Source organism: Astatotilapia calliptera, chromosome 15 (assembly GCF_900246225.1).
Source record: "Astatotilapia calliptera chromosome 15, fAstCal1.2, whole genome shotgun sequence".
NCBI classification, from domain to species: Eukaryota; Metazoa; Chordata; class Actinopteri; order Cichliformes; family Cichlidae; genus Astatotilapia; species Astatotilapia calliptera.
The window spans coordinates 4,610,325-4,628,841 of NC_039316.1; the positions used below are offsets into that span (position 1 = coordinate 4,610,325).

The 18,517-nt window shown below is 42.0% G+C and overlaps 3 protein-coding genes across 8 annotated transcripts; 1 reads left to right on the forward strand and 2 right to left on the reverse strand.

Annotated features, from left to right (window-relative positions):
- Nucleotides 1-2,025: 2,025 nt before the first annotated feature.
- pigh (phosphatidylinositol glycan anchor biosynthesis, class H) lies at nucleotides 2,026-5,345 on the reverse strand. Its single transcript, XM_026143640.1, has 4 exons — nucleotides 4,846-5,345; nucleotides 3,139-3,348; nucleotides 2,941-3,024; nucleotides 2,026-2,825 (listed from the first exon to the last, which is right to left on the reverse strand). The coding sequence occupies exons 1-4, from the start codon at nucleotides 5,020-5,022 to the stop codon at nucleotides 2,751-2,753; spliced, it is 546 nt and encodes a 181-aa protein (XP_025999425.1). The 5' UTR covers nucleotides 5,023-5,345; the 3' UTR covers nucleotides 2,026-2,750.
- zfyve1 (zinc finger, FYVE domain containing 1) lies at nucleotides 4,986-11,881 on the forward strand. Of its 6 annotated transcripts, none has more exons than XM_026143634.1 (13): nucleotides 4,986-5,044; nucleotides 6,535-7,040; nucleotides 7,129-7,372; nucleotides 7,473-7,733; nucleotides 7,837-8,051; nucleotides 8,139-8,245; nucleotides 8,379-8,487; nucleotides 8,569-8,666; nucleotides 8,823-8,940; nucleotides 9,275-9,445; nucleotides 9,626-9,806; nucleotides 9,920-10,033; nucleotides 10,124-11,881. In XM_026143634.1, the coding sequence occupies exons 2-13, from the start codon at nucleotides 6,561-6,563 to the stop codon at nucleotides 10,354-10,356; spliced, it is 2,331 nt and encodes a 776-aa protein (XP_025999419.1). In that variant the 5' UTR covers nucleotides 4,986-5,044; nucleotides 6,535-6,560; the 3' UTR covers nucleotides 10,357-11,881. The 6 variants fall into 6 exon arrangements, with proteins under 6 accessions (XP_025999419.1, XP_025999413.1, XP_025999415.1 ...); XM_026143628.1 differs by lacking the exon at nucleotides 4,986-5,044 and adding an exon at nucleotides 5,604-6,241; XM_026143630.1 differs by lacking the exon at nucleotides 4,986-5,044 and adding an exon at nucleotides 5,604-6,022.
- Nucleotides 11,882-11,909: 28 nt separating this feature from the next.
- Nucleotides 11,910-18,167, reverse strand: wdr21 (WD repeat domain 21). Its single transcript, XM_026143635.1, has 13 exons — nucleotides 17,702-18,167; nucleotides 17,444-17,571; nucleotides 17,030-17,187; nucleotides 16,544-16,626; nucleotides 15,864-15,966; nucleotides 15,378-15,521; nucleotides 15,125-15,174; nucleotides 14,772-14,851; nucleotides 14,441-14,533; nucleotides 14,256-14,353; nucleotides 14,002-14,178; nucleotides 13,640-13,754; nucleotides 11,910-12,522 (listed from the first exon to the last, which is right to left on the reverse strand). Exons 1-13 carry the CDS (start codon nucleotides 17,794-17,796, stop codon nucleotides 12,314-12,316), a joined length of 1,533 nt encoding a protein of 510 aa, XP_025999420.1. The 5' UTR covers nucleotides 17,797-18,167; the 3' UTR covers nucleotides 11,910-12,313.
- Nucleotides 18,168-18,517: the final 350 nt, after the last annotated feature.

Sequence of the window (18,517 nt, forward strand, 5' to 3'; positions counted from 1 at the left end):
ATCATTGCGACTAATAGCCATAACCCCCGGGCCCTGTTTAAAATGTTCAATTCTGCCATCAATCCTTGCCCTGATAAACTAGACTTTGCCTCCCCAGCTCTCTGTGAGCAATTTTTCAATTATTTTATGAGGAAAATCTCACTTCTAAAAACCCCACTCTCTCATCTGTTGTGGTGAATCCTCTTCCTCCTGGTGGATCTCCGTCCAACTTCTACCAGTTTGAACCAATCTCACTTTCTGCTTTTAAAAGTTTAATTAATCGAGAAGTTCGAACTCTGCTCGGCTCACCGAGGTGACCGTAGTGCGAAGAGTGAAAAAGAGCCACAATCGTGCCTATCCCTGAGATCTCCACTACAGCTCAGATGGTGAGGTGGGTGGGCATGGTTGGGGTGGGGGTTGTGTTTGTGAAAAGATTTCGTATTAATTCAAAATTAAAGTTCATCCCCTCACTCGCTAGATCTATTTGTTTAATCCAAAGTTTGCATATGTATTGCATATGAACACTGAACATTTTCAGAATGCACTAAAAGAAACGATTTTGAGTGTCTTATTATCAGTAGTTATTATATATTATTAGGCATGGATTTTAGTGCTCGTATTTGAATGATCTTTAATTGCTTTGATATTCCTGGTTTAATCTGCTTTACACTGGTGTAATTACCTCAGTCTTTTATTGTCTGAAAGCAGTCAAGACTCAGAGTTTCTGTTTGTGCTTTAGTGTTTGTGAGATTTGACCCGGCCAATAATAATTTATAAATTTGTGTATTTTCGCAGTGCATTTAGGAAGGTGGGGTTATTATTTCAGAGTCCCCTGTCTTCATGCTAAGTTAAGCTGCTGCTGATCAGCCTTAAGAGTGGTGCTGTCTCTTCCATGAAGAAAATTATTATGACTATTGGGGAAAACGTTGAATTATACCTCAAATCTACTTTAGAGTGTTTGGAAAGTGTGGGAATTCTGTTTTAATGTCTCAGAAACAAAAAAAACAAATGTGTGCAGGCGTGTGGGTGTAAGTGTGTATGTGTGTGCGCACTGCAGGAGGTAAAGGGGTTAACGCCCCTCCTCTCCCACTGAAGCACAAGATTCTCACACCCAAAACATTCAGCTGATCTTAAGCATCTGCCATCTGCTTAGATAACAGAAATACAGTCTTTATATAAAAAACACATTTGACTGAATTCATACATTACAATACGTGAGTCCACAACATACACAGAAGGGGAGGCACAATCGTCACAGCCCTGCTGCTATCATGGGCAATTAACGGTCCACAGCTCTAGCTCACAGGGTTTTTGCTGTTTCAAATCTTTCCCCTACTTAGGTGGAGGGGGGGGGGGGGGGGGTGATGGTGTTCCTCCTGCTTTATGGGGCCTATTTAAAAGCCCAGAGGTGCCACTCCTGGTCACTCCCAGGTTTTCTTCTTGAATTGGCTCCTGGCTGTTTTACACCTCCAGGAGGGACTATTATCCTGTCAAGGGGCTACTTCTCACAGCAGTGCGATGCTTCACCCCGTGAAAATCACACCCTTCTGCTTTTTTTGTTTTTTGGGGGGTTTTTTTTTGGTCTGTACCACATGGAGTTCACACACGGGTCTGACTTGAATTTACTGAGTCGCCATGAAAAGGCCCTACAAAAATAAGGCCTAAAAAGAGGAAACAGAAGTGAAAGGTGGCGATGACTTGTGAGTGGCCTAGGCATTAATCTGATAGGCAGTTAGACAGTTATTGGTGTATTAACATTTATAATGTCACACTTTAAAAAAAAAATTCACACTGTAATAGGTAGACACTTTACTGATGCCACAAGGGTTATTATAGTAATTATAGTGTTACAGCTGCAGGATAAAAAGAATACAATTACTGCAATAACAATATATTGATTGTCATTCTGTTGATGAGGTAACCTTGAAAAACAGTTCTGAAAACAGGTCTGGTATGCCAACAGTGATATTTCAGACTTCAGTGGTAAACGTGACCTACTGTTCCTAAGAGATGAAGGTGCAAGTAGATATGAGGAAGTGAAAATACTTTTAGGAAAAGGGTGTAGATCTTTATTTTACACACACACACACACACACACAGTCCATCTTATACACATATACAACTGTTGCCTTATAGGCTTTTGTTTTCTCACAGAGATTATATTCAAAAGCAGTTCATGGAAAAAAAAAACGATGAGCCAACAAAGAACAGGACGTGGTGTACATTTGAATCACTTGTAGAAACTGATGCGTGGACCCAAAAGTTTGTGAGTAGTGCTGCCCCCTAGTGGTAAAACTAAACAACTAAAACTTTTAAAGATGAGCAAATGCTACCAATATCTATGTAATTAATGAATATTGGTTTGTTATATTCTATTAATTTTTTTTTTTTTGGGGGGGGGGCAAAAACAAATACACAAAAGAGTGTGCTAATGGCGCCAAAATACACAAACTTGTATCATTTGTGGAATTCTAAGTGTATAAAAAAACTATAAGATTAAATATTATTTTTATGATCTTACATTACAAGTTACATTTCAAGTTAAAGAATTTGACTTTTTAGGTTTAAACAAGTAGTCAAGACCAGTGTTTTATTTATTTTAAATTAATCATGTAACACAGTACAACATTATGACACCATTATCCTTGAAAGCAAAACATTAAGAAATGCAATGTATATAAAATACACCTAAGATGTATTAACACAAACAAGGAAGAGGCTAAAAGAAAAACATGGTGAATGACCTCAGGTGTTCCTGTATGACATGTGCTTCATTGGCACTTTGAAAGAATCTCCTGACAGCTTTTGTAGACTTTCACCAAGCAGTTCAGCCTTGGCTTTGAACTCTAAAGGGAAAAAAATAGAGTTAATTAAAAACAGGTTCCTATGAATGACACCACATCAACAGCCCTGCAGGTAATCAAGTCACTAAACAGGCTCTTGAGATATGTTCATCCTCACCTGAAACAATGGCACAACACTTGACACTGCATCGGGCTCTGAGGGGTCCTTCAACAGTACACAGAGGTAGTAGATGATCTGATGCTGAAATAAAAGCATTAGACGTTAATCCAATCTTCCGTGGCAAACTGTAGAATAACTACATGAGAAAATGTCAACATGTCACACAAGTACAGAGGCACAGGTTCACCAACACACCATGTAAATAGCTTCATTGATGACAATATCCTTGATCTTGCTCATCTCAATGAAAGTGGTTATCTCGCGGCCCGAGGCATAGCTGGAGGACACCTGGATGCCTAAGGAGCCAATGACGAGAAGGGACTCGTGGTCTACCTTCACAAAGTGGATGTGAAGCATCATGCCAACAAGGGTGACAAGAATAGCGCCAGACAGAACGGCAGTGTTCTGCAAGAGAGGAAAAGTATTAAATTAAAAATAATCATTGTAAATTAAAATTTTTTTGCATGATGCCAATTTGCAGGATACTAATGGTGTGGCATCCAGTCTATTCTGAGTCCAACAGAAGAGGAAGAGGAAATGCTGATAGAGAGATATCCTAGTGAATGGATCAGCAAACAATGGCCGATGCACCTGAAAAGTGACTTTTATCACCCACTCCCGGAAAGAAACCACGCTCAGTTGGAAAGAACAGAAATGATGTGAAACAAAACAACAGTAAACATCCAACTACTTTTTCATCACTGGAAAAGTCTCAAAGTGTATATATATTTATTCTTATTCTTACTCTTCCTACATTTATTGTTGTTATTTTGCACTGAATGGAACTGGAGCCTCGTCATCTCGTCTCTCTATATACTGTACTGTAAATAGCAGAGATGACAATAAAGTTTACTTTAAATGATCACACTGGACGCTCATGTAACAAGCACAGCTTTGAACACAAAGAACCCAGAGCCATTTAAAAAAAAAAATGCTGCAAAATTACTGCACTAACTAAAAAAGTGCATCGTCTCGATCTTAGACAGGGCGACTAGATTGAGACTTTCTTGTAAAATACTGGCCCCTTGTGGTGGGAATTAGTGTTCAATTTTACAAATTCTGATTACAACAAGTATCTTTAAGAAAGAAAGAAAGAAAGAAAGAACTGTATTCTGCCTTCTTTTTGCTGCTCCGTTTAGGGGTCACCATAGCAGATCATCTGTCTCTATCAAACCCTATCCCGCCTATGTCACACCAATCCTCTTCATGTAAATCCATTAATCTTCTCTATGGTCTTCCTCATTTCCTCCTGCCTGCCAGCTCCATATTCAACATCCTTTATCTGATATATATGGTGGTGGTGGTGGTTACCACTGTTCTCTTACAGCAAGAGGGTACCACCACCCTCCATCTGGAGGGGGCCTTACTGTGTGGAGTATGAATGTTCTCCCCATATCAGCGTGGGTTCTCTCCGGGTACTCAGACTTCCTCCCACAGTCCAAAAACATGCAATTAGTTGGGTTAGGTTAATTGGTGATTCTAAATTGCTCAGAGGTGTGAATATGAGAGCGAGTGGTTGTCTGTCTGTCTGTGTTAGCCCTACGACAGACTGCGGACCTATCCAGCACCCCCTGCGGCACTGAATTGGAAAAGTGGAAGCGAATGAATGGATTGATTGATGGATGCGTCCGGGTCATGGTAGTCAAGGTAGCTTGGAAATATCACAGTGTCTCTGTAAACATCAGTCTATGGACACTCCTGCCTGACCGTCATCATCGCAAACAAGAAGGGGCTCAGAGCAGATCCCTGATGCAATCCCACTCCACCTTGAAGCCACCTACGGCTCCTACTGCACACCTCACCACTGTCTCGCTGTCCTCAGAAACTTTGCACCTCAACCCCACAGTGAGAAGGATTTGTCAGTAAATCTGCATCACTTTGGTCTCGCCTTCATCATCTTACCTGGGTGAAGAAGAACACTGCATATGCCAGAAGCCACACGGAGCAGGTGTATACCATCACTTTGCCCATGGACACTTTTGGGGAGCTGATAATGAACTCCCTGCAAAAGCTGGAGTGACTCTGACAGTCCAGAGAGATTGGTTTACCGCTAATGTCAGTGAAGGCTTCGTCTTCCATGACGACTGAACAGCGAAACGAGGTGAATGAGCATAAAAGACGAGTGATGACCTTTGTATGGTGTCAACGCGGTTACCCTGTCAAGTTAGCATCGAGCTAGCATTAGTTGTTAACTGCAAATAGACAGGGTCAGCAGCACATTAAGACAGGCGGTGATAAATTTATAATGATGACGAAAAAAGAAAGCTCCTTAAAGTAATATGCTTTAAATGAATTAAAAGGGAAAAATAGCTAAAGAGCTGAATTAAAGAGTCAACTACAACTGTAGTGGTGCCACAATCCATCCCCACTCATGTGGCTGCACTGTTTTTCTACACCGGGGTGTCCAGAAAGGGTGGGGGGCTCTCGCATACACAAAAGCAAAAGACCGCGAAAAAACTCGTTCATAAAACAACTAAATGTACTTTAATGCATAGAACAACTTGTAAGTGTAACATTTATTATTCTTCGTTTGATATCAACGAGATGCGTGTCAGTTTCAGCTTCTGTCTCCGTCTCAGCTTGTGCCTACGGCCCACGCTGGTGTAGAACAAAAGCAGACCCTATAGTCGCTGGAAAAAGCAAAGCATTCTGGGCAACGATTGATTTTTCGTCGATATCTCCGTCAATAACTCAAGCTGGTCCACAGCTTTCGTCAAACAGTCTGTAAAAGTCAAATACGGGGTATACGTTGGTGTATGTGCCATAAACAGGTTACAAACAGCTCGTCTTTAGTAAGCGCTTTTCCATGTCACTTGCAAGGCCTTCGTTTCCCAAAATGCTTTGTGCTTCCGTGACTTTTGACCTCTGGATAAAAACAAGCCGATCAGCTGATGTAAAAGCAGCAACATCTACAGGGGTCTGACACAATAACAGCTTGCTAACTTTGCCCCCCCTCCAGCGTCAGCTCTCCGTGGCATTCGGCGGTATGGTGTTAGGTAGTGTACGTGTCCACTTTTAGACTGTGTCGATTCAGCAGGTTATTTAACGAGACAGCCGTCGGACTGGTAGCAACTGTTAGGTCAGTCGACTCAAAAGAAGGTTGTTTGTTTCAGGAGTGTCTCTTTGTGTGAATGCTGTTAGCTAATGACTCTTTACTACTGAGTTTGAATGCCTGTTTTTAGGCATTTTTAATGTATAGAACAGTGTGGGATACTCTCATGTAGAAAGTTAGCGTTACCAGAACAAGAAAACAGATGCCGGCCAGCTATTGTTAGCTACAGAGCTGTTGTGTCAAAAGGTAAACAAACTAGTCCGAGTTTTGTGTGTTTAATTTTGCTGTTTTAATAAACTGAATATCCCCATTAAAAAGTAAGGAGAGAGAAAAGGGGCATGGATTGCTATCGTTTTGTTGACGGTACTGCTCATGAGTGAATTTGTTTTTGGTTTTTTTTCAGTATTTCAACAAAACAGGTTATCTGACATCTGGTTATATAGATTCACAAGACGGTGCCATAACCTTGTGCCCTCTCCTGCAGTGCTTTTGCCGTCCCAATTACCCACAGTAATCCTTTATACTTGTTTTCACACCAGGGGATTCCTGACCTCACAGGTTTGAGATGAGTGGTCAAGGTCCAGCTGTAAACAAAGGAATGAGCACCATCCTGGTCTGTCAGGAGAGCTATGCCTGTGGGGGCTCGGACGAGGCTGTGTTTGAATGCGATGAGTGTGGCAGCTTGCAGTGTGCCCGCTGTGAACTGGAGCTACATCGGCAGGAGCGCATGAGGAATCACGACCGGGTTCGGGTCGCCTCGGGCCACGTTCCTTTCTGTGACTCCTGCAAAGGGGATGGCAGCTGCTCTGGAAGACTCAGAGCGGTGGTCCGCTGCCAGGGCTGTAAGATCAACCTGTGTTTGGATTGCCAAAAACGCACCCACGGGGGAGTCAACAAGAGGAAACACCCTCTGGTATCTTACCCACCTGCCAAAGCTCCTCAAGAGAACAGTGTCAGTGCTGGGGAGAGTGAAATGGAAATCCTCAAATCTAAACTGGAGAAGGTGCGCAGCTTCCTGCTAGTGGATGAGAAGGAGGAAATGCAGGTAAGCACTTGTTGAGGTACTCGGCGTTTGATGGTGTTTTATTAATGATGCGTTACAACGATTGAGCTGATCTTGTCTGCATTCTCAGGTGAAGGATGAGGAGGACTTTGTCAGCAGACTGGGTTGTAGTCCAGATGAGCTTCTCAAGGTGGTCTCCATTTTTGGGAACACTGGTGAGGGAAAATCCTACACCCTGAACCATACGTTCTTTCTTGGGAGAGAAGTGTTCAAGACGTCTCCCACTCAGGAGTCCTGCACTGTGGGTGTTTGGGCAGCTATGGACCCTCTGCATCGGCTTGTAGTCATCGATACAGAGGGACTGCTTGGAGCTGGTATGAAATTATTGATTTACTTAATATTATGAAACAAACGGGGGTAGAAGCAGGCAGGCATTCATGATTCTTTTTTTTTTCTTTTTTTTAAACTCATCAGGGGCTAATCAGGGTCAGAGAACTCGGCTGCTCCTCAAGGTCCTGGCTATCTCTGATGTGGTAATCTACCGGACACACGCTGACCGTCTCCATGACGATCTCTTCAAGTTCCTTGGTGATGCATCAGATGCCTACCTGAAACATTTCACTAGAGAATTAAAGGCAACTACCAATCGCTGTGGTCTTGATGTACCGTTGTCCACCCTGGGCCCCGCGGTGATCATCTTCCACGAGACTGTCCACACCAATCTACTAGGATCAGGTACATCAAAGAAGTTTGTCTCATCTCAGTGTTTTTCAAAGATAAGCACACAAACCACTGCCTCAATACTTTGTCTCCATCTGTATGTGTACCCCGAATTTAGACGCGCCCTCAGAATCTGCTGAGCGCCTTATCCAGGAGCGTTTCAGGAAGCTGGGCTTATTTCCGGAAGCATTCAGCTCCATCCAGTACCGTGGGACTCGAACCTACAACCCTCCCACGGACTTCAGTGGTTTGCTCCGCAGCCTGGAGCAGCAGCTGGACAACAATACGACACGCTCGCCACGATCTGCCAGTGTCATCTTCAAGGCCCTGCAGGTAGCTGTGCTTACATTTAAGTATGTTTTGGCATAGCCAATGGAAATGTTTATACCTTTCCCATCTCCACCTGGGGCCTTCTTTCAGGCCCTGAGTGAGCGCTTCAGTGGGGAGATTCCAGATGAACATATGACCAGTAACTCCTTCTTTCCAGATGAATACTTTACCTGCTCCAGCATCTGCCTCAGTTGTGGGTGCGTGTCCCTGCTTTGCTAAAAAAAATATCAAAAATACTTTAAATCAGATTTCTACAGCATCATCACTGCCAGTACCTTTTACTTTTACTTATTTATAAAACTTGCTGACTTGCTGGGCACCAACTTTCAGGTCAGGCTGTAAGAGGAGCATGAATCACCTAAAGGAAGGTCTTGACCATGAAGCCAAACATCGCTGCCGGTACTCTGCACAGTACGACAACCGCATCTACACATGCAAGGCAAGTACAAATATACATCTACGCCACATTTGAAGTATACCTGCTTGACAAGGTTCTGAGCAACTGTGCTGAACTTCTCAGGCCTGCTACGAAAGGGGAAAGGAAGTCATAGTGGTTCCCAAAACGACGGCCTCGTCTGACTCGCCGTGGTTTGGCTTGGCCATCTACGCTTGGTCAGGGTGAGTCCTGCGAGTATAGAATGATTTTTCATAAATATCTTCATATGTCCCTTTAAAGTTTATGAAAAATTGAGCACAGTTGATATAAAAAGTGTGTGGCACCTCTGGAATCTTTCCTCCCTGTGTTGAAACTGAGATGGTTTTGTCTTTTTACAGGTATGTCATTGAGTGTCCCAACTGTTCAGTGATCTACAGAAGCAGGCAGTACTGGTATGGAAACCAGGACCCAGTGGAAACAGTGGTCAGAACAGAAATCCAGCACATCTGGCCTGGGGTAAGGCCACGGTGAATTCACTTAAACCACTGAAATCTAAAAGCTCAGTTTTTGTTTTCTTTGAGTCATATGAATTTGGCCACTATGAGGCGAGTGGCTTATACTTTATGTAAATATCCAGAAAAGTAACGTCGCATGTTCTCCTGGAACATGTTGATCTAAGCATAATTAGTCACAAGTCTGAATATAGCAGTGCAAACGCCAGCTGGTAAGGCAGGCATTGTATTTCTGTCAGCACTGTTGTCAGTATTTAGTGATAATTGTGAGGGACGCTTGTATAAACACAACTTCTATGGCGTACTGTAATTATGTGTTTTTACACCGTTCTTTGCAGTCTGATGGCTTTTTGAAAGACAACAACAACGCTGCTCAGAGGTTGTTGGACGGAGTCAAATACATTTCTCAGTCTGTGTCTGAACTCAGCGTCAAGCCTGCCAAAGCGGTCACTTCCTGGCTCACTGACCAAATTGCTCCTGCCTACTGGAAACCCAATTCCCTCATCCTGGTATGCAACCAATATTTAGCTAACTATATATAAGGAATCACAGGCCCAGAATGTGTAGTTGTGAATGAAACATCACTTGTGTAACTAAAACATTTTCTTGGTGATAGCCCATGTTCCTGTTATGTTCCTGTTATGTTCCTGTTATGCCGATAAATCGCATTACTTATTATTGTGCCGTAGAAATGTCATAAATGTGGGGAGGAGTTCCAGCCCAACGACACCAAGCACCACTGCCGTGCCTGCGGAGAGGGCTTCTGTGACGCCTGCTCCTCCAAAACCCGGCCGGTCCCTGAGAGGGGCTGGGGTCTTGCGCCTGTTAGGGTCTGTGATGCGTGTTTCCACAACAGAGGAATTCCAACTGGTACACAAATGAGTCTCTCTGTGGGAGTTTAAGAGTGCGGTATTGTTTGCCGGGCTGGTTCAGGCGGTTTTAATGTTCACAACATGATATGATTTGATGTGTGCATGTTGTAGAGTTGCTGGACGCTGCGTTGGAGGAGGAGGGAGGCACCCTGATAGCGAGGAAGGTTGGAGAGGCTGTCCAGAACACTTTGGGGGCTGTAGTTGGTGCCATCGATATACCTCTTGGTAAGCATAGGATCTAAAAAATAATATAGCGAGCAAGAGAAACAACTTTAAAAAAAAAAAGAGTGAGAGAAATAAAAACTTTTTTTCCAGGCCTAGTGAAGGACGCAGCTCGGCCGGCCTACTGGGTGCCAGATCAGGACATCCACTCTTGTTGCGAGTGCCAAAGGGAGTTCTCACCACGTCTCTCCATCCACCACTGTCGCGCCTGTGGGCAGGGCGTGTGCGATGACTGCTCCCAGGAGCGGCGCCCCGTGCCGTCCCGTGGATGGGACCACCCCGTGAGGGTCTGCAACGGCTGCAACCAGAAAACAGGGGAACTCTAGCAGGACTCAATGGAGCAATTAAAGATGCCAGCGTTTGTGGAAACTGGAATCTGCGACATCTTGAGTCTAACAGGTTTCATTGGGGGTATTTTTGTTTTTCTGGATGCCTCTAGACTGTACAGGTGGGACTCGTTTATTATTTGTTAGTGCTGGCCTCATGTAACATCAGTCCATCGATCGCTTTTCTCTTTAATATGCCTATAATTTACACTGTGAAGACAGGCCAGAGCAAGGCTTGAATATTATAAGGACAGGAGAGAAAAAGAACAGAGAGATGATCAAAGTGAGTTTTGTACAAGCTTGCTTACAAATGACTTCAGGTAAATTTCCATGTTGCTCTGTAGATCCGTTCAGATTTGTATTCTTGCACACTAATCCCTGCACACCCTCTACGTGATATGCTAGTACCATTAGCTCCCTTTTGCCTGGTTTGGAGCTACATATTTAAGCCTTTTAAAAAATACAAGTACTGACCTGTTTTTTCTTTTTCATAGCATTTCCAGGTAATCATGTCTTATTAGTTCTAAAATGGTTTGTGCAGGTGACCTGGATGTAATATTTAGGACCAGCTTTAGATAGAACACCTCAAAAGTCATCAACCACATTGAATTCTGATCCCTTTCTTTTGAAATACTGAGGTAGATTACCTCTAATTCACCCCTGCTAGAGCTACTTTTCTTTCGTTTTGGCTTCACAGGGACTATATTAGATCATTATATCGGAAGCCACTGATGTACTGTAGCAGCAAGATGCATTCCAACATATATAATTCGTAATTACTACTTAAATAGTCCCATTGATTATTTGTGGTTGTTTGTGAATTTGAATGGGCAGATTTAAAACAAACAAAAACAAGAACAGCCTTAATAATGCTGTCCATGTTAACTGTTTGAATTCTACTTAGTATGCACAGTACATATATGGGAAAAATGTTTACTTTAATAGGGAATTTTTTTTTTAATTGCCTCATTTTATTTTTAAATGTCATAACTGCGTATCAGGACAAATCTGACTAAGGTGGGATTCAATGCAACAGAAACTGCTTTATAGTGGCTGGATCACAGTAGGGACTTAACACAGTTGAGGTTTCAAACCATGTTTGGGGCTGGCCCCTCAAAACAGAGATCATTAGTAAGAGTAGTCTTTTACTGTCAGCTCAGGCTGCGTCGCTCTTCTTTGTCAGCAACTATCAAGGTTGCTTGTATTTCAACAGGACTGTACAGAGTATCTGACTCGATTACTATTAAATGAAGATGACACTTGATGCATTCAGGCTTTCTAATGAATATCTTGGTATTATGAGATTTGACTGTGTAAGATTTTTTTTTGTTTGTTTCTTGTTAACGAACTGGAAGAGTTGGTTTGCTTGTGATCAATCAGATAAGCTGAAATAACAGACTTCAACATGAATAATAGATTTATCCTGTCTCAAACAGAGATCAATGACTATAGATATCACATGGAACCAATCAATACCTTGTATTTATGTATGCTCATACATATGTATTAAACAGTGGAATCTTAAGGTGTCTGTGTATGGGTTGAATACAATGCAGTGGGATAAGGTTTTTAATAAACTTTACTGGGAATCAACAAAGACTATAAAACATGTTGATTTAGTAAACAAAAAGTATCATCATTTTCAAATTTCAATCCCAGCACCCTTATTTCCAGTAACAATCAAGGTTAGCTGTGTTTAAAATAAGTGCACTTCTTCTGTAAAAAGAACAGTAAGGAAAACCGAACTGTACCGGTGTGCACATGTGAATGCAGCACTTCCATTTCCTTTTGGCACAAAAACACGATCATGTGTATGATGAGGCAACTCCCATGAAATTTAAAAGCAGTTCTTTGAGGTCACCACTTCAGTCTAAATTTAGTGTAAATGGTTGTCACATAACATCTTTACCCAGCCACACTCTCAAATACACAGTGATACAGCTGGCCTCAGCACTCCTCATTCTTGGTAGTCAGTGTTGTATGGGAAGTAATAGAGGTCGTGTTTGACAGCCATGAGCAGCCCGGGGAGGCCCCTGCTGCCACCCAGGTTAGATGAAAACACAACACTTGGGATCAAGTCGTTTGCGGCCGGGTGGGGTGATGGGATGGTTCTCAATAGATGACCGTCCTTAAGGCTCCATAACCTTGTGTAGCAATCCTGACCCACTGTAGAAAGGATGGTAAACATTGAAACTGCACGCAAAAAAGGTTTATACCAGTGTAGGGCTGCCACGATTAGTCGACTAGTCACGATTACGTCGACTATCAAAATCGTCGACGACTGATTTAATAGTCGACGCGTCGTTTGAAGCTTTGTAAGATCACAAAAGACGCAGGAATAAGTAGCAGGATTTAAGAGTGTAATAACGGACTGAAACAGAAGATGGCAGCACTGCATGTACAAGGATGTCAGCTGCCGTTAAACCCCGAAGAAGAAGTAGCTCTGTCCCAGAATTCATAGCGCAGCCCAGCTCAGTTTCCAACAATGGCGGTAGCTACTTAGTTTTACTATTACTCTTGTTATTCTTTATGGGTCACAAAATAAACATTTAACATATTTTCAGGCGAGAATGTAGCTGTGTAAACCTCAAATATCTGCTCAGTTTATCAAGACACCGCATATTTTCAAAAGCGCTCCGACGTTTTCGGAGACGTCTGTTACCCACTAGCTCGATAGCTAGCCGGGGGCTAGGCTAACTAGAGCCGTGAGAACACCGGACTCCCGGCAAATCGTTTTCAAACCCACCGCCGTCTTTCGCTACTCAGGTTAAACATGATATATAAGTCACTTAGATAACTTACAAATGTTATTGTTTGGCTTTTTTTGTATTTTATTTGTTCCTGAGTAAATCGGTTTGGCTGAGATTAAAGTTATAGTTTTTACACAGCTGAATAAAGTCAAGCAGACAACTGATTATCAGAAGTGTGAGATGCTCGAGAATATACTCCAGTGTCCTGTTATATTTTAGATAGCAAGGAGTTTATTAAACTTCACTGAAACAATCTGCAAATTTCATTCAAATTTAATAAACTATCATCTTGTTTTTCTTTATTTTTAGTTAGCACAGACCTTAAACACTTAAAGCTGTAAGGTAATGATAGTTATATAAGAGCAGATGCTGCTGGTGCAATAAGCTGTAGTTTTATGTCCAATGGATGATGATCTGATTAGTCGACTAATCGCAAAAATAATCGGTGACTAGTCAACTATCAAAATAATCGTTTGTGGCAGCCCTATACCAGTGAGAGTATTGAGTGTTGAGAGTGTTTTATCCTCTCCTACCTGCTAGCAAAAGCCCTTCACACTCATTGACATGGATGGGAAGGTAGGCATGCTCGTTATGATGACCTTTGTACTCCTGCACTGGCTTTGTGCCTCGCACATCCCACAGCTTAATCTGCAAAGAAATTAGAAAACACACAAAGGCTCAACAGAACTATCCTTGAATTATTACCTTTTTCAAATTATTCCTTTCTGATATTTTCTACCACAGTTTGTCAGTATGGCCTGATGGTTCTGTGTTTACCAAGTCTTTCCGCATGAGGCTAAAACATAAGTAAAATACCTGTAATTAAGAACCTGAAAGTATTATCTGCTGTAAAAAAAAAAAAAAGAAAATTAAAGAGTCAAGTCAAGAACCTGACCTGGCCCAGCATGTCAGCAGCCAGCAGGTAGTTCTCATCCTGCAGGACGCGTACAGAGGTGATGGCTGACTCTTGATGGAAGCGACTGGCCTTCCAGCTGTGATCTCTGCGGCCGCGCTGTCGGAGGTCGATGCTGAAGATCTCCCCCGATCTGCAACCGTTAAACAGGACAGGAACCTGTGGACGGAAAGGTGTTCTTTAGCATGGTGTTCTTACAGAGTGCTTCAACAACTTTAAAGTTACAAATGCCTCACCCTAAGGGCAAACTGCTGAGCCAGGACATCACTGCCGACGCTGTACGTCTGTGTTCTGCCCGTCTCTGCATCCTTCACAATCACTCTACGAGACAGGCCTGTCAACACACACATAAACATGATTATTTTAGATGTGTAATTTTCTCCTTTCTATAACGACAAAAATGTTTAGCTGCACTACTAACCAGTGCTGAACGTCTTGTCAAACTGGGGGTTGAGGCACCAAGCACAAGACCAGGCTGAGGATATCTTAAAGCTGCACAGCATCCCAGGCTGATCTGAAGGAGTACAAGAAGTAAGAGGAGAAGGGTGTTGAGGGTAATGGGGAGGTACACAACAACAGCAAAACTGCTTTCAAAACATATTTCAAAATAAAAGTCTTCTAGAATAATAATTCCAAGACTGAAGAAGCTTCTTTGAATAGTATGTTTTACCATACTGCTACCTGGGTCCTTCACAAATGAACTACAGAAGGGCAATGTGACTGCTGCATATTGCGCAAGAACCCTGACAAACCTGGGTTGGAGTTGCTGAAGAGGGAAGCAGGAAGTAAACTCACGCAGCCAGGGGTGTCTGCTACTCCCACCAGACACAGCCTGATAGTTACTTCAGTCAAGGACATACAAGTTTCACCAAAACAGTGAAGAGATGACACGCTGTGACACAGGTGTGCACTTTATAGAGCTAAAATGTTACCATTTTGATGATAGTCACCAAGTGTATTCTTTTAGAAACAACAGCAGTATGAATCCACAAATAATGCAAATGAAAAGGACAACTTATAAGTGATCTTTGTTGCCAGGTTAAGCCCTTTATTTGAAGGTTAAGTGAACTAGAGTTAGAGCTCTAATTAAACTGTGGAAGGATACAACACATGAGAATCGGGGTAATTTACCGAAGCCCAGCAGATGGAATTGACCTGAAACATGTTAACCAGATCAGAGTGATTAATATTATTTAAACAGACAAAGTGTTTGTAGACACATCATAAAAACAGGCTCCAAGATTAATGTGAGTTAATTAATTTTTATTTCCTGCAGTGTACTAAATAGAAACTACAAAAATGCAAACATATTCTTTGTATTCAGGGAGGGTCTTTTATCTCCAAAGAAATGCTCCTACCTTCCGATTAGTGAAGTAGAGGTTATCACACATTTCCACAGACAGAGACCCCTTGCTGCTGCTGCTGAAGTTCATGATGCCATACTTGCAGCCGCCATGAGAGACATCGTTGACTGTGAACACTCGCTCACACGCCGAATCCCCCTGAAAAAGAAATGGCAACAAAGAAACAAAGCATATGCACATCATCAAGTACAGATAGAGGCCATATTTAAAGGTAACCTACTGTGTTCATTTCCAGCAATTAAGAAAAAAAAAAGGACTCTAACGTCAATGTTTAACATTCAAAACAATCTTTTTTGTTGTTGTTGTTTTTTTTTTTTTTTTTTTTTTTTTTTAAATCATACACAGGGCCTTGGTGGACCCAAATCATCCTCTGGATGAAGCAAACTGTTCTTACTCCCTCTCCCTCCCTTGAAACCAACTATAACAAACATTTATTCTATTGAAACATGTGTTTTGCACTGTGTTTGTGTGTGTTCTCACCACTATGAGTCTGAAGTTGTCGGTGTTTGAGATGCTGTTGTCTGTGCTCTGGATCTCTAGTTTGTGGCGTCTCATTTCACTGACCTTCACCTCATGGACGAGCCTGGAGACAAACAGTAAATGGCCTGTATTTGTATAGCGCTTTACTTAGTCCCTAAGGACCCCAAAGCGCTCTACACTACATTCAGTCATTCTCCCATTCACACACACAACAGTAACCATAGTAACAGACTAGCACTGTCTGCAGACAATCTACTAACCCAGGATAATTGATACACTTTTCTCTTAGCTTTCTGACAGTGTCTCTGTAGTAATTTATGTATTTATTTAGACAGTTTGCCTGTAGGATAAAAAGAACTAGAAACTTCCTCATATGCATTTCATTACTTTTTGTTTTTCCATTTATTCATATCATTCCCAGTGATGCAGAGTATTTTCTTTGACTGCATTTATGCATGTTTCTCCATCTTTTTATTACCATTTAAAATAACTTGTCTAAATATATTAGCATCATTATTAGTGGCCAGCAAAGCTCAGAAGAAAAGTCACTCTACACATGCAGAACTGATTAGCGTTAAAGTTTCTCTTTGTTTCCCATAATCCGTTACAGCTGTGGCTAGGACACGGGAAAAACAGTGTTATGTTGAGTTTTGCGTGCCTGCAGGGCTGTGACACAGTACCTGCAATAGGAGTGCTCAGGTAATACACCTAGATGTCGTTTCTGAAGTAGCAGCGAAGTGTTTAGTCCTCTTCTTGGTGCTTTCTGTAAATGACAAGGAAAATGTGCGTACATGTTTACGACCAAGGTTTCTTTCTTTACAACTTCTTAAACATTTATGTCCCGGATTGCAGAAAAGCATGTGCTTCTGCTAAGATCAACTGTGATCTCAAGTGTTTTATTCCTACACAGTTTGCAGTTGTGCTCTAATGCTGTACTGTGATGATGTCATTACAGCTGCTGCCATAGCCATAATCCTTTAGTACACTGCAGGAGGTTTATGGTAAGCTTTCATCTAGAGGGCATAACTTTAGCATATCAGATGACTGTGTCTGTCTACAGCAACAGGAAAAAGCTTAATGGAATCTTAAAGAATAAATATGATAAAAATGCTAAAAGACAAAGAAGATTAAAAAGATTTGCCTACCACCCTTGATGACAGACTTACTTTTCTTGTGTTTTCATCTTCTGCCAACATCTTGTTCCTCTCCTTCTCTCTTTCTTTTTGTTGTAGTTGCTCTCTGGTTAGTGGGTTACAGTTGTTGTGCCCGGGCAACAGCCGGAAGTAACGGTTTTTCTCTGGGTCAAAATAGAAACCTGGCAGCTCTGGCAGGAGAAAAGGAGGCAAAAATTAGGCTTGTGCATCTTTCATTGCATCTATTTGATTTTCCAAGTGTACAACAAGAATTTTCCTGTCAATATCCTTCTACTTTAAGTGCTCCTGGACAAGACACTGCATGTAAAACTACTGTTTATGTACATATGTGTTCAATTTAAGTGTTGTGCTCTTCTGATACCTTTAATAATAAGAAATGGGGGCTTCCAACGCAAACGTGTACTTTCAATGCTGTACGTTACTGACCTGGTGCAGCACTGCTGGCGTTAGAAGAAGACGAGGAAGGCAAGGAAGAAGAGGAATGTGAGGCAGGTTGGTTAGCATGGTGCTTCTGAGATGGTCTGTGTGAGGGCCCTGCATCATCACGTTCATACCTTTGAACAGGAAACGCACACACACAACAATGATACTGACATACTGATCACTGTCATTACAAACACTGTATTCTAGTATGGCACATGCTCCATACTTTAACGTGATATAAGTGTCATTTAACGTAGCTACCACTGCTGTCGGTTTCCTCGGTGCCATCCACGGCGCTGACCAGCACCTTGTCGCGTGTGCGGTCGCTGTCCTTCTCGCCAGTTCCACTTCCTCATTTCTTATGGTTCGGTCTAGAAGTAAAATGGTCCTGACGGCGTGTTGCTTTTCATTCACTTCTCTGTGTTTGGCAGTCCAGGTGTTTACAGGCAGATTACCATCAACACCGTTGGGCTAACGTTAGCTGCACATCTTTCTACACACGTTTTGACACGTTTGCTGGACATTCACCATCGATTAAAGTAAACGACGTATTTATAGGTCGATAAACAAACTTTGAGTTGATACTGTGCTTGGTTTACCTTCTTAATAACATGGCACTAACGTGAAAGTAAGTAGTCACTAGCTAGCTAACTCCCGTGTAGTAACGTCCAGCCACGCCATCCCCGCCTCCACACGGCGTTCATTGGTCCATTGAGAACAATAATGTCTGACGTTCTAGACAGCTATTGGTGAGTTTCTCCGCGAGTAGAAAATTACTTTTATTTCACTGGATTCTCGGAAAAAGTTGGATATTGAAATACAAAATAAAGTGACTGTTTGACATATATACGCCCTTAACACTATATAATTTAAAGCGGCACTTACTTTAAATTACAAAAAAAAATAAAAAAAATAAATGTTTGACATGTCGTTGGATTTATTTTCCAGCCGTTAAAACCTCAACCCCCCCCCCCCCCCAAATAAATAAATAAATAAATAAAAATAAAAAAACATTAGAAGTGAGACTGTAATAGTATCCCATGCTACATAGCATTCATGTTGTGGTTTTCAATGATA